This window comes from Bemisia tabaci, chromosome 5 (assembly GCF_918797505.1).
Source record: "Bemisia tabaci chromosome 5, PGI_BMITA_v3".
Classification (NCBI taxonomy): Eukaryota; Metazoa; Arthropoda; class Insecta; order Hemiptera; family Aleyrodidae; genus Bemisia; species Bemisia tabaci.
The window spans coordinates 31278095-31304460 of record NC_092797.1 but is presented as its reverse complement, the minus strand read 5'-3'; the positions used below and the strand labels follow the sequence as shown (position 1 = coordinate 31304460).

At 35.6% G+C, this 26366-nt stretch overlaps 2 protein-coding genes across 3 annotated transcripts; one reads left to right on the top strand and one right to left on the bottom strand.

Moving 5' to 3' along the window:
- Positions 1-288: 288 nt before the first annotated feature.
- LOC109037339 (uncharacterized) lies at positions 289-14656 on the bottom strand. Of its 2 annotated transcripts, none has more exons than XM_072300549.1 (11): positions 14498-14656; positions 14208-14357; positions 12743-12791; positions 11140-11947; positions 9615-10381; positions 8921-9237; positions 7860-7927; positions 6110-6180; positions 4957-5031; positions 3916-4079; positions 289-2869 (listed from the first exon to the last, which is right to left on the bottom strand). In XM_072300549.1, the coding sequence occupies exons 2-11, from the start codon at positions 14355-14357 to the stop codon at positions 2864-2866; spliced, it is 2475 nt and encodes an 824-aa protein (XP_072156650.1). In that variant the 5' UTR covers positions 14498-14656; the 3' UTR covers positions 289-2863. The 2 variants fall into 2 exon arrangements, with proteins under 2 accessions (XP_072156650.1, XP_072156652.1); XM_072300551.1 differs by having other exon boundaries at positions 3916-4076.
- A 129-nt stretch (positions 14657-14785) lies between these two features.
- LOC109037343 (tRNA (uracil-5-)-methyltransferase homolog B) lies at positions 14786-25894 on the top strand. The gene is made up of 8 exons (XM_019051943.2): positions 14786-15191; positions 16393-16614; positions 18067-18237; positions 18929-19161; positions 19566-19780; positions 21106-21248; positions 23074-23152; positions 24392-25894. The coding sequence occupies exons 1-8, from the start codon at positions 15075-15077 to the stop codon at positions 24610-24612; spliced, it is 1401 nt and encodes a 466-aa protein (XP_018907488.2). The 5' UTR covers positions 14786-15074; the 3' UTR covers positions 24613-25894.
- The last annotated feature ends 472 nt before the right edge of the window (positions 25895-26366 follow it).

Sequence of the window (26366 nt, the reverse complement as noted above, 5' to 3'; positions counted from 1 at the left end):
GGACAAAAAATGGCCGACGAGTGAGTACATATCACTGATAAATGGCCATCATGATAATGGGTATCAGGGTACCTTTGCGTTCCCAGTGTAGATGTTGTGAAAGACCGTGTTTCTCCAATCTCCATTGATGATAATACATGTGTTCATGATTGGATGTAGAAACTTGGCATTTACACAGAACTATGACTGTTCGAAACTGGTACATCTGACCCAATAAATCAGATTAAAGATTGTGCACATTAAATTACACTAGATCCAGGATGGTTAGAGGCAAAAAATATTCTAAAATTTTCATCAAAAAATAACAATTTATTGATTAAATTCCAAACTTTTAGTACATATAACAATCAAGATTGATGCAGACATAAATAAATTGGACAGATTCCTAAATCAAACCTGGTGCATTTCACGCCTAACATTCTCTCCTGTTTTATTTTTTTTAACAGAGAACTACACTCCCTTGACGCCTTTCAACGTTTAATGGACTCTGAACTTAGAATTTTAGACTCTGCAAATTTACTCTAGATTATGAAGAAATAAAAAAAAAAAAATTAATTTACAGTGTCGCTTCGTTCTCTATTGAAAAAATGCGAAAAAATAAGATGCCAGAGAAAATCAGGCAATCATCCGAAGTTGTTGGGCTGATTCACGTTAAGCCTGTCCAATTGTAATGAAAAAAAGAAAAAAGAAAGATTCCTTTTTCGGCAAAAATGCTCAGCCCTTAAATTTGGAGGATTATTTGGGACATAAACTTATTTCAGTGACGAGAAAATTCTGCAAGTACATACTTCACTTGAGGATTCTGAACAATCAGTCTGATCTACTTAGAATTGATTGTTGTTGGCTGCTAATGATGCTATCAGCTAATCACCACATACTTATTGAAAAAGTCATTATTGAATTCAATCTAAGGATAGTTTTTTTTTTTTTTTTTTTTTTGACAATTATTTAGTTTGTCCTTACGTATTTAAACCTCTTCTCCGGTTGAGTAAAATCATTTTGATGCAAATAATTTTGAAGTACTATCGTGGCTGACTGAAACGCCTCAGATAAACTGAGCTTTGTGGAAACTTGTACGTTTACCGATTAAAATAATCAGCTAGAGTTAGCTTAAGTCTCAAGTTTGGATGGTGATTTTATATGAATCTAAGAAAGAAAATGAGACCTCAGATTTTCTTAGCTTGATGCTCTTTTACGAACTTCTATCATATGAAGTAACATTGGAGGTTAGTATTTAGTAAAAATTCAAACTGAAATAAATTGACATGAAATGCACAAAATTATGTTTAATTTTTTCATGAAATGGAATAATCGATTTTTGTGTTTCTACCTTCATTTACCATCATTATTTGGAACAGGGAGCGCTAATCATTACACTTCATTTCTCACATAATAACTTTAACACTATTATTTATCACTTCTGCTCCACATGTATTTTTGAAGGTATGAGATTTACATAAATTTCTACATCAAATGAAAACCTTGAAGTACGTAAAAATTTAAAATCTATAAAAAAAAAGATAGTTTATGTGATTATTATTTGGCACTGATCGAAACTGTGATAGTTTTGAATTTTAATACAGGAAGTGTGAAAAACGATGAAGTAAGATGCAATTCTTCAAGGCGGATAAAGAATGGTGGTCGCATTTCGTATCCTCTCAACGTCACATGGCATCGGGTACGTTTTGGGTACATCCTAATTGCATAGCAAAGCATGTACCCTCTGCGCGTCACAGCCTTTTAAATGGCAGCTTATCTCGAAATGCGACCACCTTTCTTTATTCGCTTTGGCGATTCTTGAGAATTTTTATAGTTGAAAAAGGGGCAATTTCTGAGAGGAAAATTATCAACATCGTTATTTAAAAGGGCTCCATTTTATCATATTTTTCGGAGTAAGTACAACTGTGCATGGTCAAAGAGTTATAGTAGAGAAAGAGAGGAGAGAACAGGGGTCAACAAATTGAAAAATTACTCTCAAAAATTCATTTAAATTGCCTTCAATCAAATTTCATTTGAGTCATGAATAAAATATGAAGAGAGAGCCTACGGTTATTTTTTTAAAACCGTACCATAAACACATATTACAAACAAAAACAGATAATACAAAAGATAAAGAGCATGCTATTTGCACATGAACTCTGAACAAAATTCTCTTCACAGAAGACAAAATAATTATAACACCTGAAAGGTATCCTGCATTAATTTTAAATATCCTTAATTATCGAGATAAAAATGAAAATATCTCACCATTGAGTCAATGAATTTCAATAAAGATAATGAAAAAAGAAAAAAAGAAAAGATAAATTAAATGGAGTAATATCACAAAATCCTCAAATACTAGAACCAGTGTTTTAATTTTATTCGGCCCAATGTGCCAAATGCGTGTAACAATCAGGCTTGAACACCTGAAAATAAGGAACGCTGTGCCATCCATTACATCAAAAATGCAGCCTTGAATTTTTTAGCGATCTTACCCCGTACAAAATTTTTGATTTTACTATCAAAATTTCTTACGGCTTCTATGGCCTCTAAGACATAAAGGATGGTGCCTAAAATTTAAGCTTCCTGGCCAAATGGTTCATAAAATTTTGGGATGCCATTAAAGTATTGACCAGAACATGGAAATTAATTTTACATCATACTCTTAATTTCTAAAACAGACAAGCATCTGCCCTAGAAAAGACTATTGATCGTTAACAAAAAATAAAATAAAAGATATTGTGTTTCTTTAACGAATAAATAAAACTTGAAGAATCGCGACAAAGAAAAGTAACTTTTATTTGAAAATTGATCAAAATTAATGCAAAGAGGTAGACATTCTGAGATTTCCTGGATTGCTCTGTCATTTATGTAATGTTCTCAGTCACATCTGGAATCAAACAGACATTTTCACGCAGTATTATATTATAAAAGAATAAAAGTAAAGCTATGGGAAAAATGGAGAAATCTGTGCCCTCCATTTGGAGAAAGGCTATGTAAGCGTTAGAGGAAAATTCTGGGGGGGGGGGGGGGGGCTACAAAAAAAACCTCTCTACTATGATACTTCAGACTTAGGAATCTTAGGATGCTAAAAGCTCAGACCCTAACTCTTGTGTAAATGAAAATAACTGTAAATGCCCTTCAGTAAGGTGTAATGAATGAAAAATGACACTATACAAATGAAGTATCTCGTTCAAAAATGCGAAATAGAAAAACTAAAATTTGGGAATGGTGAGTAAATAAATATTTCCACAGATGCACTAATTAGTTCAGCTTGGATGCAAGCTGTTGCTTAGCTGATGCAATAACACACATGAGCCTCACAGGATACCAAATACAATTAAGTCATGTATCGCTGGTGAAACTCGCAAACATGTAACTCCTTTGCAGTGTTCAAAAATCTTCCATCCTGTTTGACTTTTTGAAAGGAGAACGAATCAACATCATTCCTCGGCCTTGTCTCAGGCCGTTTCATGGGATTTGTCCCACGGAAAAATCCCACTTGCGAAGTTGGGAAAAATATTGAGTTAATCAATATTTTTTCCAGTACCAAGTATGGTCCTTGTACCCCAAGGACCCACTGAGAGAGGAAGAAGTGAAAACGAATTGTGCGATATTTTGTCGATTACTCCATTGTTAATGTTTGTTTAGTTAAAATAATGTGTCTAATTGTCAATCGAGTGCAATTATTCTTTTAATCCCGGTTAAATACTCAACTTTAACTACTTTATCTTCCCGCACAAACTAGTCCCGTCCCATGGAGACGGTAATGGAGATAAATCCCAGAAGTTTCATTCCTGCGATTTGAACTTGGGACCAATCCCATGAAAACGTCCCGTGGAGACAAGGCCCTTGAAGTTTTCTCAAAATTTGATAGCAATAATTGAAGCTGTAATGCAGCTCTACTAAAAACTTGATTACATTTGATTCACATACCTGGTTCAGCTGGATCATCTTGTAGATATCTGGAGTTTTCTTTGCTTTTTTGGAGTTATATAATGGAGTCTTCGATGATAGTCGGAAAGTAAGAGTATCATTATCCAAATCTTCTTCAATTTCCTCGAGAAGTTTTTCTTCTCCACTTTCTGTTTCAGCGGCTGCTGAAAATCAATTTTAAAAAAATTTAGAGTGCTTTCTAACTCGCAGAAACATATAATTACATTAGGATCAAGTTAGAAAATTGAGTCATTCAATGAATGAAATAGAGACAGTAGAATCTTTAATAATGATTCTTTTCGTGTGAATATCATTGAGTATATCTGAAACATCTACAGGTTTCAACGATTTCAATTTATACTCTGGATTACCACTTCAAAGCTTTTCACTTATGTGAGAAAGAAAGAAGGGCGTGCAATTATGTTAGGGGGGGGGGGGGATTTTTAATGAGACTACAGGAGATCAATGGATACATAATTTTTACTTAAAGCAGGGAGGCAGTAACTAAATTCTGGATTCTGTGCATGTCTTCAAGAAAATACATCTGAGACAAAAATCTCAGTAGTAAAAAGAGGTTATTCTGAAAAAATAAAGAATGAGTGTTTGTTAGATTTCTTGAAATAGAGCATTTTGTTGGAGACAAAAATGGACCAGTGGCGTGGCGTGAATTGCGATGTATTGATTGTTATGCCATTTAAACTTATGGTTAAGAATCGATTATTAAGGTGTTCGCTGCAAACACCCTGTTTTCCATAGGTTTAAATGGCATAACAATCGATATATTGCAAAGCACGCCACGCCACTGAAATGGACAAATCTAGAATAGAATCACTCTTCCTGACAGCATGTGCACATATTACCTGCTGAAGGAAGGAGTGTAGTAGTAAGTAGCAGGTTTATAAGAAAAGAGAAGATAAGAAAAAATGATCAAACTTATTCTGATTTCAGTGGAAATATTTCAAAAACCCTATACTTTTGATGCGGTTGCCTCTAAGACAAACAATATATTCGAAAAAAACATGAAAAAAATCAGAGACCCACCTTGGATGGGTGGACTGAAGTCTTCATTGGGTTCATCAATGGGGGACTCATCAAGAATCAGTACTTTCCGGTGATCTAAAACAAAAAATATTCAAAAATTCATGAGACAAGGAAAAATGAATCCACACAGATATGCCAGTTAGGATTGAAATTTAAGATCTTTGACGCACAACTTAATTTTTCCAACAATTAATTACAGTTAGACCTCGATTTGTCGGATTTCATTAGACTGATCGTTTAATCCATTAAATGGCAAAATCTATTGATTTGAGGTAGCGCATACTGGCAAAAGTCAACAAAAATTTGTTAATTCAAGTTTTTTCCTGAAAAATTCTAAAAATCTCTATTTTCCCTATGAAAGTTTTCCCAAGGAAAAAATGTGAATTATTCAGGAGGAGGTTTCAATCCGTTATTCATCAGAAAAATTTAACATTACTCTAATGGCCTCCTTGAAGGGACCGAAAGATGGATCCGTTAAGTCGAGATGCGGATTGAGGTCTTATTGTGAAAGAAATTACAGTAGTTGGTGGACCCCAATTAAGCCCACCTTATTTAGTTTTAGTATAGGTTTTTAATCTTTCAGAAGCCTGTCAGGGGCTAAACCTTAAGAAAATATCATGGTGTGTGGGTTTGATCCGCAACTCTAAGGTATTACATCCTGTTGTTGTTGTTTGTTTTTATTTGATGCTCTAGATAAAGTTGAAAGTTTTGGCAAACATAGAACAGAAAAGATTTTTTGAATGGCACCAAGACGCATCAGCATGAATTTTTAGACTAAACCTGAGTCAATTTGCTCTTCTCTTACTTTGCCAAAACGCTACCATCAAATGTCTGCAAGTTTGTCAAATAATGGTAATATACACTGTAAAATCATGAAGATTGACATAACTGACAAGTTTATAAATTATAAGCTGTTCATACAAAAAATAAGTATCAAGGTTACTCATTGTGACACTTGAAAAACACCGAGTGAGTAGATGACTAAAAACGTAGATGATTCATTTCCATGATAATTTTAACACATGACACTCCCAAATAAATAAATAAAAGCGGAATTGTCATTTCAGTCTTACAGTATCAAACTGATCAAAAATAAGAGGGGGATACTCCTTCCGGGAAAAAACTAAAAAGGAGAAAATAAATGCTTACAAACCTTTGCTTGAGTGAAGTTCTAAATTAGTTGATGGGACATCTTCACCTTCATTGAAAACTTTACGCTTTTTCCTTTAAAAAACAAAAAAAAAATGAAATAAAATAAAATAAATTGCGTTGCAATGAGAATAAATGAATAAAAAGACTGACGAAATTTTTAATTTTTTTTTTTCGTATACTATCTTATCAAATAGGTAACCAACCCTTTGATTAGAGCACAAAACATATTACTGAAAGTATATTTGAATGTATAAGACCATCCTTGGATGAGAGATGGATCTTGGTTCAGCTTGATCAGCTGATCTTTTTGTGTCACACTATTGGAACATGAGAACAGAGAAACTATAAGCAATTTTAATTGTGGTTTAAAAATTATGTTCCTTCTTCATTCTTTAAAGAGACTGTTTCTTGACATATGTGTACATTGGGATTGGCAAAAAAATATTCTTGAAATAGCAAGAGAATCACAAAAAATTTAGTGTAACTTTGTTGATTAGTTTCACTTTCAAAAAAAAAAAAAAATGTGACAAGAAACCTAAGAAACGTGCAAACTAAGATAGAAGGTTTTGTAATTTCACCATCAATCTACGATCTAAATTTTACTATGACAAGAGTAAATAACATCTTCTAAAACCCAGAATTATTTTTCGCATTGTTTCCACCTGCTACTTTACCAACTTTCAAAGCATAAAAAATGGTACTGATTGTACATTTTAAGAATAAAAAAAGATACCAACTGGATCGCATTTAGCAAAAAGGAACCAGCGTACCTAATAATAGTGTTTCCAAAATTGTGCAACTTATTTTTTTTAAAAAATACTCAATATATACACAGTGCTGAAGCTTTCACTTTTATGCTCCTTTAAAATTGCCGATTATTTGGTGGGAAGCAAAGAAAATTTGTTGTTCCGAGAAATTGTGTGGCTGATTATGGAGAAGCAACATTTTTACAATACATACTGTAATGGGCCTGTTGCAAACTTTTGCTAGAGCAAAAATAAGAGTTGTTTCTTCTAGATAATGCCTCAAAAATCACGATGAGCGCATCGGCAAAGTCTGAAATGCACTCATAACTTCACAGTCTGCGTAAGAAATTTGCGGTTTTTTGAGCTTCCCGCTTCAAAAGCGATACTACGGCACAGGTGAACATTTTGTAAAAGGAGCTGTTCCATCGTCGGCAATACTCATCATGGCCGACGCCAATCCGCCAAAACACGTGTGATGGGACGAGATAATACCTGAACTGGATTAGACCAGATAACAATCGGCGTGTTTTAACGTTCATGTTTTCCACGCACGAATTGATTGACCTTGAACTCTCCTCGAATTACGCGCGGAACTGCGCGCAAGCGTCGACCATGATGAATATCGCCGACGATGGAGCGACTCCTCTAACAAAATGTTCACTTGTGCCGTAGTATCGTTTTTGAAGCGGGAAGCTTAAAAAAACGCAAATTTCTTACGCAGATTGTGAAGTTATGGGTGCATTTCAGACTTTGCCGATGCACTCATCGTGATTTTTGAGGCATTATCTATAAGAAACAACTCTTATTTTTGCTCTAGCAAAAGTTTGCAACAGGCCCATTGCGCTGGTTCTTTTTTGCTAAATGAGATCCAACTGTAATCCCAACCTAATTTTGTTTGAAACATTCAAAGAAACTTTAATCCATCAATATTGATTTTATATGCTGCAAGTTTGAGTGAGCAATCAGAATTTTGCTTGCAGTGTTAATATTTGAATTGTTACTTACTTTCCTAGTGCTTCTTCTAGTGCCGATCTGACTATTCGGGTAGGAAAAGATGCTTTTCTTGTGACTTTCTGGAAAGAGAAAAAAGATAACAAGGATAACGTTTGAAAAATCTGGCTTCTGAGCTTTTTCAAAAGCTAATTGAATATATTTATGCCAAAAGAAATTATGTACAAAGGAATGAAATCAAAATGGAAAGAGAGTACAGAGCACAGGAACCCTATATGCGTAGTTCCTTTCTACTTAATTAACACGACTCCTTTCATCATGTATGATGAATTAACAGTATGAGTATATGAGAGAAGCAGTGTTTCTCATTCTTGAGTTTATGGAGGAATTCTCAAATTGCTCTACTATCCTTGCTATAGTGCCAACTGCAGCGCCAGCTGCAATGAAAGGCAACCACATGAGTGAGCTACACGCGTGTTGGCTCAACTCAAAAAGTTGAGTTGATTAGGACCCTCTTAAAATCAGTAGACTTTCGAACAGATACTGATATTATCCTCTTACAAACAGATGCCAAAGTGAACAGATAGAAATCGCCCATTAAAAAGAATTATCATGAAATAATTCCATATCAACAAAATTAGACCTGCAAGGCAGCACTTCCAAGCGTGCAGACATGTGCAAGTCATGGAATTTTGTTTTTACATGCGTAAATCACAAATTACATAGGATGTCCAAAAAGTATCAGAACTGGTGCTGTAACTTCAAAACTAACCAAGTTATAAGCCTGATCTGCATACCATAAAAAATAAGCAGATCTGGCCAAATTTATTTAATACACTCAATAATAACAGAAATATTGCCCGTGGAAAAACTTGGTTGATGACACCATTCATTTGTGGATAACATGATTTTTTCTTCCGAGATTATTAGGGATGGAAAAGTAGCTACTAATGCAAAAATGCACATTACTTATTGATAAATCCATAGCGAAGCAAACATGGTAAGCATAAGCTAAGCAGATGACATCCATCAGGGCGATTTTCAGGGGAAGGTGTTTTAATTAATATTGAATGAGAAAAGTTAGCATTTGCACAAATTTCATAATCCTTGCTCACCTGGCTAGAAACTTTGGTTGCTCGTTTTGAAAGCTTTACAGCATAGCTCTCTCTATCCCTTTCTTTGGATTTTGCCCTCTTTTTTTTCTTTTTTGCACTTCTCTTTTCTTCTTTCTTCCTCTTTTTAACCTTCTTCAAAACTTTCTTGTCCAATAATTCTGTCAGAGGCTTGATCTTTAGTACTGGTCCAGCAGGTATAGATACTTCCGGTTTATCTGGTTGTTGCGGAATGAGTTCTGGTTCATCAATTATAGGTTTTTCTGCTGGAGGTTTAAAATTCTCTTCTATTTCAGCAAATGTTGGTTCTTTTTTGATAGCTGAAACAAATGAAATTGAAAATAAAATCTTTTCTTTTGTTAAAAAGAAAAAAGCATTTGTACAACTCAAATACAGTTTAATTAGACAGCATTACCTTAAAAATCTTAAGCTGAAGTTGATGTTTATAGACACGATAAATAAATAAATTAGAAAAACTTAGAATATTATCAGAGGTGCGGTATATATTGGATACAAAATTCCAGTCATGCCATTGAATCAGTGTTGTACGTCTAAATGTACCAGAATTTTTTTCACACAGCATAATTACTTATGATACTTTGCACAAAAATTATTCTGGTGAAGCATTGTTTTCTTTGCACTTCAGGGTCTGACAAATTTGATACCAAAAACACAAAATTAAAAAGAAAATACCAACCTTTAGCGGCAGCGTAGTCGGCTGATTCAAAAACAGGAATATTTTCTGTTTCAGAGCCAAAGTCACACGTTGGGTAATTAGATGCATTGGGTAAGCTCTCTGAGATATGAGGCGCAGGGGATTGATCTAGATTCAAATTCATGTTTGAGCTATCAGTAGGGTTCAAATCAAGCGATTCACTAAATTCTGTTTCAATTTCAACTTTTACCCGAACTTCTTCACTTCCTTTAGATTCCACAGCTTCATCATTCTTATGAGTTGAGGGGAAATCAACTGGTTTATGGCATGAGACTGGCGGTGGTTCTTCAGTTGGGGTTATTGTTTCCTCGAGGGAAGATAGATCTGGATGCATATTGGAAGGACTAACAGCACCTGTATTATACAGATTTTGTAACACACCGGTCTTTTCTTCAAAATACAAAGCTGTTGATATGGATTTCTCTCGATGTTTTGCAATTAAAAGGTTCCTAAGATCAGACTCATCATTTGGAATGAGATCTGGTTTTGAGGACATATTAGACAGCTTGATCTTCTTGGGAACAACTTTCACAACATCATTGCATTCAAATTTTTTCCGTCTCGCTTCCAAGACAGGGTCTATAGGCTTCTCTGTCTCCATATCTGGTTGGCTAGAATTTCCTTCATCGATATTCTTCTCCAAAACTCTTGCACCCAATCTGCCTTTACTCAAAGGGGACTCGTGATTAAGTTTTGTTCTCTTGGACTTTCTATAATTTGTAAGTGTTCTTGATCCGGAGGATGAGAGCCTGAAAAAGGTAAATCAAGAAAATTAGAGGTGAGCAGCCCGCTTTGTACAAGCATTTGAAGGGGTAACTCAAAATCTGTTGTAGATGTTAAAATTTTACATGTTTACTTGCTGGCAGCAACACTTATTGCAATACTGTGAGCAAAACCTACAGGATGTCTCACAGGGCTGTATTATAATGAACGATGCTTTTTCCAACATCAATAAACCATGCAAAAGCTACAGATGTCAACAAGACGAATCGTTTCAGTTTTTGCTGTATTCCTGTTCCCTTGAGTAATGAACACAAAGACATTACTGCTAAACTAAGGAGGATTGCCATAAAAGCTTCCAGACTTTGCTATATTTTCTTTAATAAAAAAACGAATTCATATTTTTCTTCAAATTTTTTAGACAACTTAACTGCATTTGAATCTAAATATATCTAAACATTTCTGGGAACGGTTATCTCTACTGAAACTACGGATTCTAGATATTACTGCATCCCAACTAGTTTTCTCCATTATGAAGCCCATAGGGAAGATAAATAGCAATACATTAGATTTGCCAACCTCAAATGAGATTCCCCCTATGTGATGGAGTTGTTTCATGTGCTACCCGTAAGTAAATACAAGAGACCTTTATCCCAATTTCCCCAGAAAAAAAATCACAAATATCTGGGGAAAAAAACATGTTAAATGCTTCTGTTACAGGTGTATGTACATAATAAGCACAATGTAAGTGGTAAAATAAAAACATAACAATGAGAAAAACATTTACCTTCCATCACAGGTTCTTTCTTCTGTCCTCAATGGTGGGCCACTTCTCAAAGTTCTTTTGATTCTTTCAACCTGATGAGATACAATTTCGTTCCTATAGGGTGGGGGTTTCAGGGGGAACTCTGCTTCCCGATTTGACTTTCCGGGGTTCTCAGAATCTGTAGTCATTTCTTCAGGACAAGACAAGACAGGGTCCCTCTCTGACTGTGACTTTTCTGAAAGTAAGGCACGATCTTCATCATTTATGTCCAAGTTTGAAACACCTGGATCAGTTACATTATTTGACGAGAGTTTTTTCCCGTAGAATAATTCAACGTAGTGTTTTGGAGAACAAAGAGGTAGTGAGGTTAAAGGGTCTGGTGACTTTCCATCTTGATATTCAGATGCTTCGTGAGATATTTGTTTATCATTCCTCCGGCTCGATCTATGAGGGAACTTCCTATGATTTGAGGGTGAGACTGATTTTGGGTTGCGATTCGAGTGCAGATGCTCAGGAGAATGAGATCGCCTAAGCTGTGTCTTTCTCCTCCTTTCATTACTATTTGTTCGTCTCCTAGGGTAGTTGTAATTTCTGTCAAATCTCTTGGGATTTCTATGATCAGAGTCATACTTAGAATTTGTGTTAGGCTTTGAAAAAGGCTCTCTGGAAAACCTATTTTGGCCCCTGGAGCGCCTTGGGTCATAAGTGAATTTTTCGCTTGAATGTGGATCCTGACGATGATCAGACTGGTTTCTAGGATCATACTTGCTGCGAACTCTGTCTAGCACAGACTTCTCACCTCTGCCTGCATGTTCTGGTGATCGATTTCCTGAAAAATACAAAATGCGTAGTGAGTAGAATGCTCTTCTTGACTGCAAATTTACAAAACCGGAAAAATAGGAACTTTCTTTTCATAATTCAAACAAATAGCTAAGAAATTAGGGCAATGATAAAAGATTCTTAAAATGGATATGCAATTGATATGGAAGAACTACTAATAAAAAATATGTCCATTTATATGCAAAGAACCTATAGAAATCACATCGAAACCAGCGCAAAGACATTAATGAGTTTAGGCAAGGCTGTCATACTGGTAAATAAGGGTGGCATCGGTACTTCACTATTTTGAAAGTTTGACAATGATGTTTCTCATGAACGGATTGACTGCAAGAGTGAGGACAAGATGGATGTTTCTCTCGGTACGGTGCAAAAGCCATTCATGAGCTAAAACTCAGGAAGTCACCCATGCTAAATAGTATTGACAAAGTGAATACAAATTATCTTCATGCATCCTCTCTGTTTAGTAAGTGTACTAGGGGATTTGATGAGGGTTTAAGAGAAATTTATGGTTATATCAATTTATATTTTAAAAATATTTAAAAATGACACCTTGTCATCAAAAACACACAAAGCTTTAAATTTTGACCAGCTGACTGGACATTTGAAAAAATTCTTGATTTGATTATTGGCGTTTGATATTTCTATTCACACAAGTCAACACCACCATTAAAATTATTCCTAGTCAATGTTCATAAAATGTCACAGTATTCTTCTACCTAAATCTGGAACTTTGACAAGATAAGAAATTGAAATTTCAGTAAACAATCACATATAAGACACTTACGGTATGGAGAGGATTGCTCAAGTGAAGTTCTTACGGCTGGATGATCATTCTGTAAAATAAAGGGGAAAAGGCACATAAGTAGGGTGCGAAGGCATGAGCGCCCCATACACCTAGGGCCCTCCATAGACTTAATGATGGAAATTGATTGCTGAAGTGCACACAAAATACATTAATGCACCTCTAGAATGCAAAAGAAGATTAACTGTCTTCAGTAAAGCATCATAAATAAACGCAAGAATCATGGTAGCGGATCAGTTGCCGGACTCAAAAGGTGAGTACACTTATTGGGAATTGACATAATTGAGTGGGACTCTTTCATTGTAGTCAGATCATGTGATCATTGCTCCAAATATGGCAAATTTTATTTTTGCAAATGATTCATCAGACTCATGGGCAGAAGCTTTCAGCATCTTCTTGGCTAAAAGGTCTTAATAAGCTGAGATTTTTTACTTGATCTATGCGATATGCTGCGCACCACTTTGATCATACCACAAACATAGGGCAAGTCACTTAAAGTTAAGGAAAACATAATAGAGAGACGGTTGTGCAACTTGAACCAATATCTGGTGCCTAAATGGAGTTTCACAGTAAATAGAGAGTGAAACAAGATTGATGGCTAAACCAAGAAAACATTTATTTCCCCTCACAATATTGCAAACTTCCAACCAAACTTCATTCTTTAACAGCAAATTAATTTGGAAACGTCAGTGACTCTTTTCCTGTCCGAAAAATATTCCACGGTAGATGGAAGCAAAAAATTTGGCTGAAAAAAGCAAATAGAAATGAAAATTTTCAACTAAAGCAATCAATTTAGATCTTTTCAAGTTTACTTATCGAAAAATGTATTAATCATGATAAGTAAAAGAGAGGAGGCTACACGACTGGAAAGAATATCTTGACACCAGAGTTCTGTTCCATTTAAGGAATTTAAATAAGACTTCCGATAAGCTGCTTGAGCAACAGAGTAGAGATGCACGCGATACTTAGAAGGCACAGCCCGGGCCGGATTTACCTATGGTGCATTGGTGCAGCTGCACAGGGCGCCAGATTTTGAGGGGCGCCAAATTTTGGGTTTTTTTTTCCAAACTCTGCAAAATTACATCAGGGAACTATTAATTTATTGAGTTCCATCTTTAAATGACCTAACCCTAGACTTTAAGGGTCAAACTTTCTCTTAGTTTCATAGTTAACAGTAACAGGAACGGGTATCTGGTTTTGGTTTCTGCCCCAGAATCATTCACTCACTCGAAAAAATTCGTATTTAGTTAGAGTTAGCATGTAGAAACCAAAGAAGACCGTCGGGTTGGGAAATGCGCAGGCAAGGGAGGGGGGGACGTGCCAGGGGGGCGCCTCGAAAATCTCTGCACAGGGCGCCAAAAACGTAAATCCGGCCCTGGGCACAGCATTTCTTTCAGTGCACTGTGGCAAATGGGCAAATAAACAGAAGAAAATTTGATCAACAAACCTTGCTAATCTGCGATGAATTTCTATCAGTTCTTTCGGTGGTTACACAGGAACTTGATAAAGCAGGGTTGGCCTGGTTTTTCGATTTCAGGGATTTCAGAGCTTCTTGCCGTAGGGCTTCAAGATCATCATCATCACTGCTATCGCTCATCTACAAAAAAGTCGTTGATTATTAAATTAAAATGGATCCGCTTATCATTAAAAAATCATGTTTAAATCTACCTTACGGTTCCTAAAATTTTACGACTACAACTTGATTTTAACCTCAAAAGTAAAACCGATAGAACTTACATTTGATGGTGACAAAAAATTTCTGTGAGTTCAAAATTCCTTCCCGATCCCGATAGAGAGTGAAGTAAAAATTTTAGAATACTTTCACTAAATTTTCTGCTGCTGATACATGCTAGAAAAAAATCCTTGAAACATCTTATCTCTGGTTCATAACAATAACAAAAAATCGTTGACTACTTTTGGGAACGGACTTTACCTCTCTGCTCTCTGGAGGAAATTTTTCTGAACAGTTAGTATAGTAGTATACATAATCATACATAACCTACAATTGTGCACGAGTCCATTCGTGATCAATTGAAGTGAACGACACATTTTTCTTCGTTTTTGAAGCAGTGCAGTTTAGTTTCGGTCAAATTTTTCATTTCGGCAATAATTTTGACCTCTAGTCATGTCCTCGTCATTTGCGAATGCTTCTTTCATTAACCTAACCTAGGCATTCATCAGTCACAGTCGCAATGCATATATTGTTATCGCCCTGTTACTGCCCATCATTGCATGCACTGATTTTTGTGCGAAAAGCCCCGTGTATTCAACAGAAATAATTGAATTGAAACAACAAGGCCGAAAAGAAGGCATCATGTCTCACACAGCTCTAAGAAAAAATTGCAATTTCTTATTCAATAAACTGAAAACGGAGTCCTCCATCCGAAACGGCTCATTTGAAAGGAATCTAAAGCACTTCAGTCAAATTTCTGTAAGTTTACTTCCCCCTCAATTGTACACTCTCAAATTTCAACTAAGTAAGTGGCGTCTTCCACACGAGCTCAGTTCCGACGAATTAGTTCCAGAAACCAAGGATTTCCAAGGTTGTGGACAAAACTGTAGAGTTGTATCACTCTGACAGGGTTCATTTTGAAAAAATAAAACCAGTGTCAACATTGATCTCAGGGTAAATTTCAACGTGAACTTATTGATTAAGGTGATTTGTCAATAATTCTGATGTGGTCGAATTGGTATGCTATTTATCGCATGGACTTTGTCTAAAATCTCGGCAGATTTTGAATTTCCAGCCATTAAAAATTTTCATGCGCATGAGCCTGAAGAATCATTCTTAACCGAAAAATTATACAAATTTAGAGAAATGAAAGTAGATTATTGTTTGGAAAAAAACATTACATTTGATACAGAAATCAATACCTAACTGTAATGAATAAGAGGTTTTTTTCCAAGTAATATTCTGCTTTCATTTCTCTGAATTTTGCCAATTTTCGAGTTCAGAATGATTCTCAAGGCTCATGCGCAGGGGCTATTGTCCTTGTTTTGGCTGAAGATTCAAAATCTGTTGAGGTTTTTGACATGATCAATGTGATTTATCACATCCTAGTTTGATCATGCCAGAAACCGTGATGAATCACCTTCAATGAAAAATCTCATCAGATTTTGATTTTCCAGGCAGAAATGATGAGAGCCCCTTTGCATTGACCTATAGAAGCAGATCCAACAAAAAATATTTCCATATACTCAGAGACAAAAACAGGATTTGACTGATTGTGAGTAGAAGGATTGCATTCGATACAGTAATTGATCATTGTGACGAATGCGATACTTCAATAATTTTTTGGCTAAGAAGTTAAAATCTTCCAAGATTTTTTACTTTAAAAACAATGCTACCCTTTGTATGCCAGTCCAACCACACTCAGGGACCAAGATGAATCACTTGAAGAAAAATTATTTTTTGAGATTAATCAAATGGCTGATTTTTTTTTCATCCATTCATTTTCTTAATCATCTCAGTTTCTGTTTTACTTTTGAATTTTTAAACCTTAAATTACAAGCAGATAATGTAAGGACTTTTCATCATCATTACAAACCACCAATATATTAATTTAAAATTAATCTTTACCTACCTACATTAATTTTTTCTATTTCTTTTTTCATATTTCTTAAATGGAAAGAACTTGGCGGTGGAAGGTCATGACTCACCAGTCACATCTGAAAATCAGTATGAAGCCATTAGAGAGGTCATGGAGCCCTTTGGCCACTTATCGTATGAGGAACAGTTGGAAAAAAAACAATCTTGGAGTCATCAGATCCGGGAAACGATCATTGAGAGATTTAAAACCCTCAAATTTAAAGGAAACGTGAATGGCTGTACTGTAGAAAAAATCTCTCCCTCTGTAAGTACTCCGATTTTTTCCGTCAACATTCAGACTGAATGACCCTAGCCATACCAGGAGTCGGCCTCCTGTGGTGCAGAGGTTGCACCGCTGGCCATATAACCAAGAGGTCCCGGGTTCGATTTCCGGCCAGGTAACCGGAGTTTGATGGTCTCAGACAATGGTCACCTGGGGCTGGTGGTAAGCGTGGGATTAGCCAATGGAGGCTATTTGAAACTTGGGGGGAAAAAAAGGGATAGGATTTGCAGTGAGACTACTTGGATTGAATGGCATCAAGGGTGGTCTGGAGGTCAGTGAGAGTAAGCATTTCTTAAGATAAATAATGAGAGTAAATAGTTCTGTGCATGGATCACTAAGCAAGATACAAATTCAAGCCTTACGATGAATGTTCTCCATCAAAATTTCATGTATAGCACGATTTGTACAATGAAAATTTTGAAAGTAACTCTTAACCAAAATATTGAAATTTTTCAATACATGAATTCAAACTCCAAAAAAACAAAAATCTAATTGAGCTCAATCACATACTTAAGACACATTCGTGAAGTCTCTGTGGTATGAAAGTGTGCAAACTTCCATCTCGGCGCTTTGGCTCAACTATTGCGCGTTGTTTACATTTCAAGCGATTGCTTCAAGGTTCAGAAAGAACACTGCTCGATTGATTGATAAGCCTAGCAAAACTGTTGCAGTGCATGATTTGATCAAAATAGACTCTTGTTTTTCTTGTGAAAAGAGAATTCAAATTTTTCATAATCAATTCCAAGTAATAACTCTATTTTCCTGTTTTGGATTTAATATCAGTTATCCAAAGAACAGCTTTAAGAATTTCATGGGTTGATATTGATAAAAAGCCAATTAAACCCGAATACGATTGTGCACTCACTGCTTTGGAGGCACTGGAAATAATTATGACAGACATTGTTGAATGATACAAAAGGATTTGAATAAACTCAACTCCCTCCACTAAAAAATTTTAACGGTCAGTTGTGCTAGTCACAGAATCGTGTTTTGATGACAGGTAATATGATCCATCCAAAAACCAAGTAATCATGTCCAATATCAATTACGATGTCACCAAAAAGACATTGACGTATGACAACCTCCCCCATCATGGTGCCTACCATAATTTCTTTTGCTTTGGTTTCATCTGTGTTTTAAGTCAGGGAACCAGTGCAAATGTGTGTATCACAAATTGATGAATCCAAAGTAGAAGAAGCCGTGGTATGTATTAGCATGGTGGATAACATCTTACATCCTGTTTTTCAAAGGGCACATCTCCGTTATTCTTGGATGTAGGAACTCTACAATTGTACTTGTCTTTTTTGTTTTACTTATCTAAGTATAAGCTTAAACCATCAACATGAGATGCAGTGAGGAGCGCAACTGACCCATCGTCTCAATCTGTACTGATAAAGATGATCATTTCATGTCAACTATAATTAATATTTCCAGCCAGTTATAGAAAAATATAGGAACAAAGATGAATTCAGCATACATTATGGAGTGGATGGAAATCCGAAAACAGTTGGTTTTTTTATTGGGCAGTTAGCGAAGTCTAATATCGTTTGCGTTCCAGCCACCCACTTATCCATCATCAAAGATGAACACAAAGCTCTAGCAGAGGTAACTGTAAATTTTTTCATTGACAAATTTCTTCTTTCTTTTCATATATCTCATAGCTTTCATCTTATCTTCTGTCTTTTTAATCAGTGCGGCCTTTATTTTCTAAAATTGCAAGTTAAAGTTTTCCTTTTGCAATGTGCCCTCGTATTCTATGGCCATAGAATGTTCAAGTACATCATATCTTGCCTCATATATTTTACTGAAAAAGCAAGCGCTTTAAGATTGTAGGTAATTAGGTAAAGAAAAGCTGTTCATGCATTCATGATATAACCGTTAATATTTAATGCAGAAACTTTGTGTTTGAACAGATCTCATTATTTTTTGCCAATCTATCATAAGCTTTAATCATCAAAATACATGTACAATTCTCTGACTATTACAACTAGTCCTTTTAAATCACGGGTGAATTCCTCATATTTTATTCCCTTTATTCTTGTCTTTCCCTGCAAATTAAAAGAAGGCCTCTTCAATCATTTGAATTATCAAGTCATTCCACATAAAAATTGGTGCTATCTTGCTATCCAAATTCCTTGTGTGTCCAAGTAGTCTGTTTTGCTTTAATGAATGGACTTCTCTGCCTGTCAGCTGCCAATATCCTATTGTGACAGGTTGAGAAAATTTTTTGTAGCCAATCTTTGTTATCATCTTAGTTTGGAATTTAATCCTCTCTCTGTGAATGTTCCTTTAACAGGTGTATCAAAATTTTATTCGTTCGTCTAATTTGCCAGTGTGTTACTCGCTGGACGATGGAGGATGCTTCCGTACTTTTACAGTAAGATCAAACTCTGCCGGTGAAACTATGGCCATTGCAGTGAGTCATCCTGCTGAAAGAAATCCCTTTGATATAGAGAAAGAACGAGAGGACCTGCTGAACTTCTTCCAAAAAAGCGGAGTAATGCCAACATCACTATTCCATCAAACATGGTGGGCGCATTTTATTGAAACTTCAAGAAAAATTTTCACAGTGGAAAAGCTTCGCAGTTCTAGCACTTATTTTATGCGGGCTTGTTTTTTTTCATAAGCCTTAAGTGTATATTGAAAATGAAAAAGCCTGTATAATAATTCCAAAAAAACCTCTCTCATTTGGCACAATAGTTTGCTTGTTTGTTGGATTTTGACAGGGGCATTTTTATTATTTATTAATTTTTTCCTCTTTTTTATAGTCTAATATGCAAAAGATTTTTCTCCACAATTTTGGATGAAACGTAGTCGGATGTAAACAATAATAGATAATGATGCAAACTTAATTTTTGTACAGTTTCTCCTTCCTTTTCCTTTTAAACCATGAATAGATGCATTATAATGATAGGTATTCTTTTTGCTTTCAGCAAATCATTCCGCTGCACGAATGAACAATCTCCTTTCAAACTTCTTTATGGCGAGCCATATTTATTTGAAAATCTGTTAGATTTGCAGTTTCGAATATCACCAGATGCTTTTTTTCAAATAAATGTCGAAGGTGCTGAGGTTTTATATACCGAAATTGTAAGACTAGCTAAACTCAAACCATTTACTACACTTCTTGACTTATGTTGTGGCACTGGTAAGATATCAATGGATTTTTCTCATTTCTAAGTTTGCCTCTCTATCTAATGGACTAGCAACTGCGTAGTTGTTCTTTCCAGCAAGAGGGCTTACAATTAATTAGTTTTCTGCTTCAAAATCACTGGATAATGTAAGTTTACAAAAATATATATCTATCCTCATTGGTTTTTTTATCATGGAATCTGGGAATAATTTTTTTTTGAAAGCCCCTGCATAAATTTAATAATCTGACAAAAGAAGCTACGTACATCCTATGAGTCTGAAACAAGATTTTCACTTTTAAAGGCTTGAAATCAAATGTTTTCTGTTTTCTTTATTTTGTATGCATATTTAAGAAATCTTACTCTATAGTATAAAATCATAAGGGTGCCGTGTCACGCTGAGGGTGTAACGCTAATCATGTCACAAACCGGTTTCTCCTCCACTCCCCGCTCCCCTCCCGCCGCGCACGCTCACATGCTTCCTGCCGTCTCCAAACCGGGTTTTCCCTAACTCTTAATGATCTTTTAACGATCTTACGATATCTGCTAATTAGAGGCGCGAAGCGCCTCTGGGGGGTAGGACCGCGGAGTGGTTAGGGGGCGCAGCCCCCTAGTGTTTAATTTAAAATGAAAAAATAATGAATCTCCTGCAAGAAAAAGTTAAATGCATATTTGAGCTATTGAGCTGCAGTCGTGTATGAGTCATGCCTACGACTAAAAGTTTAGCTCATCACAATCAAAAAGCGATTTTGCTTTTTAAGAAAACAACATGTAAATACATGTGTAACATACATTGGGTCTGGTAAAAGTTTCCAGACTAATGCTGCAGTGCGGAAGCTAAACTAGTTATAATTGATTTTTGTCTCATCTTGCAGCTCACATGATTTTTGATCAATTGAGATTACATTCTTTTATTTGCCTAAAAATTGATGAAATCATGAAGGTTTAAATGGAGGGAATAAAGTTGCTGCCATAAGATTTTTTACTTTTCTTTTCTCTTCCAGTGTGAAAAGTCATTAAAATGTTTCTAATTAAATTTTTAGCAAAAAAGTATGTGGCTACACTAAAATCAACACTGCTAGATGTATAAATGTGACAAGTGTTCTAACCATAGTAACGATGACTAGGAGAACTGCTTTAGCATAGTCTGGAAAGTCTTTCCCAGCAAGCACTGCTTGATTTCATATGTATGTGCTTAGCAACCTCCCCCGTGATTTTTGTGTGCTTTTAAAATATTTTTTTTTCTGCAACAGAGGCAGATTAAAAAATGTTTAAAAAACATCGTTACAATCTTTTATATTGTAAATAAGTTGTAAAAATTTTCGTTTTGACTCTTTTTCAGGTACTATTAGTTTAGTTGCATCTCGTAAAGTGCGCGGTTGTGTTGGTGTTGAATCTGTGAAAGATGCTGTAGCAGATGCACGAATCAATGCTTTGGACAACAATATTTTTAACTGTGATTTCGTTCACGGCACTGTTGAAAAAGTAAGTTCATTTCTATATTTTGTTTTGTAATAGCCTGAACAATTGTTTTATATTCAGTGTCAAAGTCCACTAAAATCAGGGCGGTGAACCTAGTTTTAATTAAGTATAACTAATAAAATTTTAAGTCCTCAGGAGATCTGAAATCTTGACCTATAACATTTGAAGTTTCTGCCATGCTGTAGCAACTTCCTGATCAAGCGATCATGAGCACAGGGCTGCTCGTGTGAAGAGATGGGAAGGCAAGCTCGCTGTAGCATTAAAGTCACAGTTACCTCGCGTGAAATTCCTTTCTTTTTTATGTAAACTTTCAGCAATTTATGAATTGAAGACAAAAAAAAGGTCAAAGCCTAGAAATAAGAAGGAGTTTTTAAAATGGGAAGGCCAGCAAAAACAATACATCCTCTGCTCTAGGGGAGCGAGAAAGTAAAAACGGGGAGGCAAAAACTCTCTGCACCCTTGGATTATGCAGGAAAGTATTGATGGAAGTTTGAAGGAAAAAAAACTGGATGGTTTGAATCATTTAAAATTTTAAAATTTTTCAAGAATTTATGCATCAGAATCTTTTCTCAGTTCATGCATGCTTTAAAAAATTTTGAAATCATCCTATTGGAACACACATACCAGCAGAAACAGCGCTCAACTTTAGAGATAGGTACTTTTTTAATGAATCTTGATTGGATAACTCAGTTAATAGGTAGTAAATTAAATCTGGGACTCATTAAAATTGCGCTCACCGCTGAGCGCTTCTCTAATACCCACGTATTAGAGCTTTCCCGCTTGTTTTTTAATTAGTGCCTATAGAATACAGAATAGCGATAAAGTATGGATGCTTGTCAGTATCTCAAAAGAGGTTGCAGACTTAGGAATGCAAACTGGACAAGACTTCTTCAATTAAAAAAGGAAATCTGCTCTGAGGGCTGCCGTTACCCCCCCCCCCCCCCACAATTCTCTAGGAGGCAAGGGGCGAGAACCACTTGAGAAATTGAGAATCAAAAATGGGAACCCGTATTGTCTGATAGCTTGTTGGAAAGAGCATAAGGAAACTAAATTCTTGGTGAAAACCACACCTTGCTGTCGGTTACTGTTTCTTAATGACAGAAAATTGGTATTTCAATCGCTTATCAGTGGATGAGATTTGATCTTTGATAGTTTCTTGATACTAAAGAACAGATCTGGTGACAGAATTGCATAATTTTGCACTATTTTCAAGATTATAGCTTTCAATTTGGTGAAAAATGAGTATGTTGATTGTTTATCGGTGGATTGGGATGAAAAATGGTTTTCAAAGAGAACTTATTTTGACACGGAAAGGACAAATCTGGGATCAGAACTTAAAAATATTGAACAATCTTAAAGATTATAATGCAGAAAATAGTAGAAAGTTTGTAGTGGTAACCTGTAGTTTTCGTCAATAGCTTCCTTATTTTGTGTTCTATCCAATGAGGTATCAATACATATCGTACGAAAGAAGTTCTCATTAGAAATTCTCAAATTGCTTTTTCCGCCTTCCCTGTCCCTTGGGTCATTAAATGAAAGCATCTCATTATGATGATCATTAGTCAATTAAAAAATGTACCCATCTCTCAGCATTTCTCTACTTTAACTTATTTAAGTATGCAAAATGTTTAAACGCTTCAGTACCTAACTGGTCCAGATAAATAAATTATGAAAGCACCCTGTGAGAAATTGTCAAGATAGTTCTCACTGTAGATATCAGAAAAATAGTATACAATAAGGTTAACTCTTTAGCATCTCGCTCAGACTGAAAAAAACCATCTCACTGAATGTTAAAGGTAAATCTTATTTTTTTTGTTTTTCTGAGCAGAAACTCTTCTACGCTTTGAGAGATTTGGACATGGCTTCTCATGTTGTTGCAGTAGTCAATCCTGGCAGAGGTGGACTACGTGAGTTTCCTTTTTTTTTTTCATAAATCTATTGAATAATCCTGCAGTTCACAATGCTATCCTATTTCATGGACTAATTTCTTAAAAAAAAGTCTGAAAACCCTAGAGATTTTTTCAGTTTGTCACCAACCCATGTAATGCCTTTGGCGCATTCCTAGAATTTTTGTTTGTGTGTATTCAGTGGGCTGTATCTCTTGAGTGCAATAAACCCATTAATGGCAAAAGCAAGATATGAATTATGATTGAACTCTTCACGAAGAAATGACTCATTAATCTAACATCGTGGATGTGGAAAAAGTACAGTTCATTTTGGCAGTTAAATTGCCATCCTAAGAAAGCTAAAATAATAGCCTTGGGAGTCAGTAATAGTCCCTCGCAAGGGAGCGTTCTTGAAAGGTATCCTGCTTTGAAAAAAATGCATTTGATGTTTTAATTTCAATCTCACAACCTGCCATTTTGTTGATGGGGCAAACTGAGACCATACATTAATCTTCTTTTAATGTGTATCAGATTGAACATGGTCTCTAACTTTAATTGCATACTGCAAGGACCTTTCTAAGCATGAGAGAACATAAGTTCACTTAAAATGCACTTTTAGGAATCCCAGCGGCAATCTAGTCCAATCTTCTGAAAAATGCATGTGTTAAGTGTATATTTGTTCCCACCCATTCGTTTTAATTAACAACCTGAACAGTCGGAATTGACTCTACAGTTCGGCATTTTAATTGATTAATTGCTAGTCACCAATTAAAGAAAACAGCATATAACGCCATAGTATTGCATTTTACTATTACGCATGCAAGAGTTTTCCGTGATTAGCGAGCAATTCTGGCCTTGTGACTGTTTCTGTGTGAAGACTAAATCAGATCAATTTTCAAAATAAATTTTCTTTTGCTATTGTGAGTAAATTGTATTGACGAATTTACACCCTACAACAGTTTTAACACCCTTCTCACAAAGTAAATACAGAAAAAAAAGAATGTGACATTGATTCTGTGCCGAAAAATTAAATGTTGGGGGAAAAAAATTATTTACCTGATTTTTACTCCAAAATAGGTAAAAATATCCTCTTTGATATAAAAAAAAATAAAAAACAACCATATTTGCACAGCCTTACTTCAATCTATCGAATTAATTGGTGTAAAGTTTCATACTTAAACGTTGTTAAATATGCAGTTGATATTTGCCCACTACTTGTAATTTTTTTTACCATTCATGTTTTCCTCTCTTTTATTACAGATGAAAAGGCTATGGAGACCATTCTCAAGTGCGACTTGATTTCCCAATTAATCTATGTTTCCTGTGCTGCTGATAATCCAGTTGCCATGAGGAATTTCATTCAACTCACAAATCAGCCTCGAAAAGCCACCCACAAACCATTCAACTTATCAAAAATTAAACCGGTAGATTTGTTTCCTAAGACTCGCCATTGTGAACTTCTCCTAGTATTTGATAGATAATCACAGCTGTTTATAACTGATCTAAGATTAGGCTTAGTTGCAGATCTAGGAGAGCCCTCCTACGACCTACCTAGGAGATACAAAGGGTGAAAAAAGGGAGAAAACTCCATTTTCAAGCTGAAACTTAGGATCATCCCATCTAGGTTGAGGTAGCTGGACATACTTCTTGTTTAGTATTTCAAGCAACTTCTTTTTTAGAGGGTAGTGGAACAAAACTTGCGCTTTGTCAGAACCAGATTTAAAGTTCTCCCATTTCTTCCCTTTGTGCTCAAGTGTTGACTCACGGTTGATAAAATCACCTTACAACGTTGCGCTGGGGCATCAATAGAAAGTGGAGAAGTAAAATGATGTGCTGTCTTCTGCAGGGATGTTCCACATTTATTGTAAATCTTAAATTCACTATTTTTTCCCTCAAGTAGCTGGCCGCTAATTTTTGCTGCCTTCTTTTTGCACTCTGGTGTTGATCTTCAGTTGATAGAGGCATTTTACCATTTGCTTTTGAGTGTTTTAAGTTGAGTACAGGAAGGATGACCTTGAAAAATAATTTGAATGCCAACGGGTTAAATTTGGTTCACTTATTAGTATTAGTATTCAGAGATGGTGCTTTTAGAAGAAAAATTAGTGGTCTTTACTGGAAAATTAAGCTTTAGTTGCATTAGATTTTTTCATTCGCACAGAACAAGATCTTCATCTTCATAGAGTTATTACACAACAAAGAAGCATCAATTTTCCAGGTCAAATCTACATTGATTTCCATGACAAATTCAGCAGCTTGTCTATTGTAAGGCAGGTTCTCAATTGTTGTCGCTTAAAGATTTGGATACCATTTACCGACTTGACACAAGCAAAGGATAGATACATGCTATGCCGTTTGATGTAAATGCACTCAATACCATATGATGGCAAGAGTGTATGAAGTGCAACCACCTTTGCATATACACCTTGAATGTTTTGTCCGCACTGTGCTTTATCCCAGCTTAATATTCATTTTCCTCCCTGTTTGGGTCCACTTTTTGCTTTGACCTCATATTTAGCAACATTAATTTTAATATTGCATGGAAGTTTAATTCGTCGACAACAAAGCCAAAATTTTCTCTTCATCTGGAGCATCCTTTGACATAAGATAATGGGTCATTTTCTGTCGCCTAATAAGGTATTGTTTATTAAACGACTAAGGCCATGAATATAAAGCTATGAAACAAAACCGATTGAAAGTTTCATGAATTTTGTATGCACTATTAACTGCCCTTTTTCGTAATAAAACACTGGTGACAGGTCTTATGTTTTTTTGCGTCTCCATAAATTTTTCATCAGTTCCATCAACTAATGCAAACTTTTCTTGCACAGCTTCCGATATTGATTGTTTACGCAACTGCGTTTGCGTGGCACATCAATGCTGCTGCAACGTTTCAATGCTCCAATCTTGTTGAGCTCCGGAGATAACAATTTTTATCAAGGTATCTGAAGAAGGCACAACACTATTTTCATTTTCTAGACCAACATCGGAATCGTTTTTGATGGTTCCTTTGCCTTTGCCTTAATATCATTACTTTCTGTGTTTGATTTACACTCCCAATCAAATCACTTTGTTCAACATCACTTTACTGCTCACTTTCTTCGTTGTCAATGAATATAGTCATCTCTTGGAACTCACAATTTTCGATCATTCTCAGGAAGCATCTTAGAAGTTCCTGATCCAAGAGATGCCTTTTTTTTATTTATAAAAAAAGAAAAGAACCTAATGCAGCAGTTTG